General features: G+C 39.4%; 1 protein-coding gene across 2 annotated transcripts in view; it reads left to right on the plus strand.

Annotated features, from left to right (window-relative positions):
• The window catches only part of ADAMTS19 (ADAM metallopeptidase with thrombospondin type 1 motif 19), a 310,136-nt gene that overhangs the window by 230,288 nt on the left and 73,419 nt on the right, over positions 1-6,429 (plus strand). For both annotated transcript variants that reach the window (XR_002097331.1, XM_019517287.1), the window contains exons 14-15: positions 3,297-3,424; positions 5,989-6,109. Coding sequence is in view for 1 of the 2 variants with exons in the window: in XM_019517287.1 (XP_019372832.1) it covers positions 3,297-3,424; positions 5,989-6,109 (249 nt within the window). In the remaining variant the exon portion in view is untranslated. The remainder of the gene's footprint in view (positions 1-3,296; positions 3,425-5,988; positions 6,110-6,429) is intronic.

A 6,429-nucleotide genomic window follows, 5' to 3' on the forward strand; every position in this document is an offset into this window, starting at 1 on the left:
CTCCCCCCGCCGCAGCTCCAGCGCCTTCTGCCTTGGCCCTACTGTGGTTCTAGCCTGCACATCTATCGTGCCAGGCTTTTGAAAGCTTTTTGGCTCTGAATTTAGGGCCCAGATGCCTTGTTGGGGGGCGGGGGGCACTGGTGGCCCACCCTCAGACCAACTACCACTTTTCCATTTGATAATACGTAAATGTATTGATACAGATAACAGAAAAGAAGCAATACAAACAATCAAGCAATCTATATACTGCCAATCCTAGGGCTGTCATCAGGGTCAGGATACATCTGGTCAAGATGCAGGCTTCACTCTGAGGCTCTCTCTTAATGTCAGCAGCCTGGAAGGGGATACTGAACCCCCCCCCACCAGTGGGGTGGATGAGATGAGTTGATGGTGTGCCCTCTGTTCATGGTGGCCTTAGGGACCCTCCCAGGGAACGGGGACCCCTCTTGGGGAGAAGGACGGAGGGACTCGGGTAGAGAACCCTTTGTTACCCTCAAGTCTCTGCTTTTGTATTATCCTTCCCTCCTGATGACTCCTGATTATTCTGGATCCATGGCTGTCACTGGTTGGTCTCTCTGTGTTCATCACATGTCCATGTAGCTCATCATATGCACACATATTAATTTGGTCTTTCAGGCCTTCTCCTAATGTAGTCTGTTCCCCCAAAACTGGGACTCAGGCCACCCATCTCTGGGGCCTTGTTATCTGGTATTATCCTTATCTCATGTTATGGAAATAGTGTGGTACATGCCCCCTCTTTCCCAGACTGTGTGTATATCCATTGGCCTTGTGTTAAATAGCCTGTCTGTTTCCAGGGCTGTATGAAACTGTGTGTGTGAGACCCAGGCTTCTTAGAAATCAGTTAACCCCTGCTGCCCATCCTGAACCATTCTAATGTATATGCATATACCTATTCCCAAAAAGCAAACTATTAAATACCATTTTGAAGCCAACAAGACATAGCAGCCTGCTGGCAGAGCCTGCTCAGGGCTCTTTTTCCTTGCATCCCCCTGCATGGCTGCAGTGGTGCCAGTTTGTTGCAAACTTCTTGTCTGTCCCACAGTTTGAAAACCACTGCCTTAAAACAAAGCTGGATCAGTGTTTTGCCAAATGCTAAAAGCCATGCTTACAAATTTATTCGAATTGTTTCGATAAAAATTGAGTGTTGTTCGTATGGGTCTATGCAAAATGCCAGTGTTGGAGGCTTTAAACCAATCTGTATTATGTATAATTAATAACTACTCAGGTGAAGAACTGTATTGCTTAATATTCTTAAACAGTATTGTATAAACAGATATTTTCTCTTGTTATTTTTAAAATAGTAAGACTGAAAACTAAATTACAGCTTCTGTCAAAGATTCCCCATGCTTTTGGATCACAAATCCTGTCAGTCTTCATTAGAGTGCTCAGAAATACTAGGTATAATTTAAACAGTACATTTTTATATGCAGTTCAAGTTTATTTACAGTACCAAGGGATTTGTTTCATGATGTAAACAAAAAAGATACATCTTATGAAAGGATCATATTTATTACAATAGGATTTAAAGAATGTCATGTTTCTGTCACACAGTATAAGACAGCAGTGTAGAATAAGTTTAATCAAGCATTCATTCATCAAAGAATCAGATCACATTTTTAGATGCAAGTACTTTAAATTGCATTTGCTTTATTTGCATATTCACAAATTTAGGCAAATGGCCTTTTAAAGAGAAGACATGAAAATTCCTTGTCTGCTTTCCAATCGGGAAAATTGATATTTTAAGAAATGTGGCATTGACTAACCAGAATCTATATACCATAGGATCATAGAAAAGTAGGGCTGGAAGAGGATTGTCCCTGACTAAATCATCCCGGCCAAGTGTCTGTTCACTCTTTAAAATTTCCGAAGTCAGAGGTTCTACAACTTCTCTAGGTAGCCCATTTCAATGCCTGACCACCCTCATAGTCAAAAAGTTCTTCATAATCTCCAACCTGAATTTCTTCTGCCACCATTTGATGCCATCGCTCCTAGTCCTGTTCCCTACAGCCACAGAGAAAAGCCCATCTCTGTCCTCTCTATAATCCCCCTTCAGGTGTTTGAAGACAGTTGTCAAATCCCACCTCAGTCTTTTCTATTCCAGATTAAATACCCCTAGTTCTTTCAACCTTTTATCATAAATTTTGTTCCTCTGAAGCAACTGATTGGAGTTTTCATCATGTGCTTCCCCAGCTAGGGGTCCCACCAGCTAATCGGGGCTTTCAGATGATGGTGTGCACCATGCCCCTGCCACCAACCTGGGAGCTCTGATCTGCTGACTGGTACTTCCAGCTATGGGAGCAGTTGGTGTGTTCCCGTGGCTGGGAGCCAAGTTTTGTACTTGCCAATGCAGGCAGGGGAAGCCTGGTATTGGGTTCCCTCTGCACCAGCAATATGGCACAGGGGATCTGATGTGTACATGTGGCATGTCAGGAAATGTGATAGTTGGGATCTCACATCAGATCCCATCTCATCTTTAATGTCTATCAGGAGCCTAAGGTGCCACCCTGCTTTACTGCCTGACTTCAGACTAAAACAGTTCACCACTGGAATAAATAGTAATTCACTTGCTTTGTTAGAGAAAAGTTTGTTCTTAGTTGTTTTTTGAAGCAATGTAAACTTTGTAAATTGGGGTGTTATTCTTTTGGGCTGCTGCTTATTCTGACTAGCATTTTGGAAAGTCTGAAATATTTTAAGTCCTTTTTCATGGTCTATTAGAAGTATAGATGAAAATGAAAGTATGTGCCTTTTTACTGCAGCAATGAATATAACATGAGTATTATATAAGCTAAAGTTTTGTATGTGGGGGTGCGTCTATGTGAGATGCTGACTGCACAGTAGGCTGATACTACTGCGCAGTAGCATTGCATGGCAAAAACCATGCCAAGACACTATGGCATAGTCATATTAGGCTACTGCACAATAGGATCACTTAAAAGGCATTCGCCAATGCTACTGTGAAGTAACTCCAGTTACTGTGCATTTATTTAGCACTTATACAAGTACTAAATAAATGCACAGTAACCACTTCTCAGAAGCATATCTTGTAGATGTGCCCAGGAAACCTTCCTTGTTTTCCAACAGGAAAAAAAACAGTGGTTTTTCCAAAACAAGACTGAGAATCATATATTAATTTGTCTAAAAGTAACTTTTAATTACAGTTATTATTAACTTCATGAAGATAGCCAGACATCATTACCAAAACATTGCTTTGGAAAAATTTTGCTTATATTATATTAATTTGACTAACTAATTTCTTTTATTAATTGATGTTATAGAAAAACCATGTGCATTATTTTGTTCCCCTGGAGGAAAGGATCAGCCTATTCTTCTAACAGAAAAGGTCATGGATGGGACTTCATGTGGGCTGCAAGGATTAGATATCTGTGCTAATGGTAGATGCCAGGTATGAATCAATTTTTTAGAGCCAATTTATATCTGTATCAGAAGTACACGTATGCATACACACACATATATAGGGTCACTGCTTGTTATTTTGTCATCTAATATTTAAAAATAATTTTCTTCATTTCACTTTTTCTCTTAACTCTGAATCTATGGAGTAGCTGAAAGACTAGTTGGGAGAATACAGAATATATATGTATTAAGGTGAATGGTGGAGGCCATGATTGGTTTCATTTTCTAAAGGATGGCCCATTTTTTAAATTTGTGTGACATGCTGATGTATATGTGTGTGTGTGCATTTAATTCAGCCAACTTCTAGAAATGTAATATTTTAGGTCAAAATCAACTGTAACTGAAGGACCTAATTCATGTATAATAGGAGCTGATGCTAATTCTGTACATGTTACTTTGCCCTCAGATTTGACTTGGATTTATGGAAGCATTTTAATCTTCAGTGTCCTTTCTTGCCTCTTTTGCTGGCTGTTTCTCCTCCTGTCCAACCTCTTTATGTCTCATAATCATATGCTACATAAGGGGTGTATCTACACGAGATGCTTTACCATGCAGTTGACTAAGTGACTGCACGGTAAAACGTCACTGTCTACATGTGCAGACACTGTGCAGTCAATTAGCAAATGAAGTAGCAAATTAACTGTGCCATAATTACTGTGCAGTAGCCCATATGTAAATGCTGACCAAATGTGTAGATGCTAACCAAACGTGTAGATGGCCATGTGTAGATGCTGAGCAGATTTGTTCCCGGTCAACCCAGGCAGCAGGGGGCAGGAGAACAATACCCTCCCCTGGGGCACTCAGACAGATTCAGTGCCTTTCTCTGCTTGGAGAGAATGAAGCCCCCATCTTCCACAACCCTAGAAAATAAGGGAGGAGAGTGTCCTGGGTTCTAGGACTTTTAAGGTATTTTACATTCAACAGCCACTAGATAAAATGCATTAAAACTCCTTGGAGCCAGGACTGTGACCTAAGTGTGCCTTTTGTATAGCGCTCTAAGCACTGCTACATTAGTTAGACTTGCTGTCTTTCTCTATCAATAAATATTTAATTCTTTTCTGCAAGAGGAATATTTGGATAGGAAAGTAAGAGAGAGGTTTGAATCCTTAAGGAGAGATGGGAATTAAACTTCGGGGGTCTCACGTGTATGTCATATAAGCTATTTTGGAAAGAAGTGGGACTTCCTTCGCCATCCCTTTTGTTTAAAAAAAAAAAAAAAAAGAGCAGCAGCTACCACTGCATTTTGTGAGGATCTTGATGTATTATCAAGATCAAAGCAGAGGAATTCCTAATTTGTGGATCTCAACAAGGCTTAAGTATGAAACCAGTATAGAGTTACTCAGTCCTGTGAAGACTGCGGGTGTTTTTGTGCATTTCAAATAGCATAACTTTAGGTATTTGTGGAACTTTAAAGTCAAAAGTATTTAACTTGGGACTTTGGATGCTGTTAGGTTTAGGTAGTAGTTGAGCAGGGGTTTTTTAGGTTGTAATTTTGGACTTAGATGCCTAAATGCAGCTAAAATGTGACTTTGAGTACCTAAATACTTTTGTGAATCTGGATCAGAATTCTCATTTGAAAAATCCCCATCTGTATTACTTTCTTCTCTTCAATTTTGAAGAACCATAATGCAGAAATGAAGTAACAATCATCATGTGCTTGAAAACAAACAGATTTTCAGTGCAAAGTAATTTCTATTTTTTATAGAATTATTTTATTTTATAGTTAACATGCCCTTGCCTTCATGATCTGTGAGAGGACTTGAGGTTTTATTGGTTTCATTGCATGCATTTATACTAATACGGTTGATTCTGACTGCCCTGGATGACTTCTCCAGACTTTAAAAAAATACATTTTACTTCATATCAGAACAGCATATGGTATTCAGTAGAAACTATTCTTCTGTCATCCAGTTAGCAGTTATGTTTATCAATAGAACTAAGCCTGGCATGGTAATTAGTGTAAAATAAATGTTCCTGTATTTAGCTAAGTATTTGTATTACTAGCTTTTCAATAAATTATTAATAAAGTTTACATTTGCAAGTACATAATTCAGGTTCCACACATTTTCATACTTATTTATAATATATATATTTTATAGGGTTCACTGTGTGATTTGACATTAAATTGTGCTTGAGCCTTGTGGGGAGGGGCATAATACAAAGGAGAACCTCTCCTATCTTGCACAGTGAGGATAAGGCCAAACAAAACTGCTGTTTGTGTGAGGACCACAAGAATCTATGGGTAGTACTGTCCTTATCCCTAGGTGCTCGCAGTACCAACAGGGAGAGAGGACAAGGCAAATAGGAGCTTGGTTCCACCCCTTCTTGCATGACAGCTACCACATTGTCCTAGGTCATAAGTGCTGTGTTTATTAGTGCAGCATGTGGGGAAGTTAGTGATCTGCACATAGCAAAGGAGTGAGAATTGTCTTCAGGAATGTCTTGTGGTTCTCTCCCTTTTGCAGGGCAGCTATGCTTTGCTTCTCTCTGAATTGTGAGCAATGTCTGAATTGCAGAATCCATACAATACTTTTTTTTCCCCCTCTCCCACAGAAATTTGGCTGTGATGGAATATTAGGATCTCTAGCACGGGAAGATCATTGTGGTGTGTGCAATGGCAATGGAAAATCATGTAAAGTCATTAAAGGTGATTTTAATCATACTAGAGGAGCAGGTAAATCTCTTTATTATTTTAATCTAGTCAAAAAGACCATTGGTTTATTAGGTTGGGTGTCAGGCACTATATTACCTTTTGTTTAGCAATTACCCCAGAACCACTTCAAAAGCTGTATAAGACTTTCTATAGAGAATGCTGTAACTGTTTAGTTATGATGTGATATAACTGAGATGTTATGTGAGAATTCATGAAGAAATGAAGAAACTGTAAATTGATATTTTATCTGTTATCCATTGGATTATAGTAGAAGAGGAATGACCCAATATAGTTTCATAGTAGCTAGGGTCAGGAGGGACCTGAACAGATCATCTAGCCTG

The sequence above is a fragment of the Gavialis gangeticus genome, unplaced genomic scaffold (genome assembly GCF_001723915.1).
Source record: "Gavialis gangeticus isolate Ggan-Ray unplaced genomic scaffold, GavGan_comp1, whole genome shotgun sequence".
NCBI lineage: Eukaryota > Metazoa > Chordata > Crocodylia > Gavialidae > Gavialis > Gavialis gangeticus.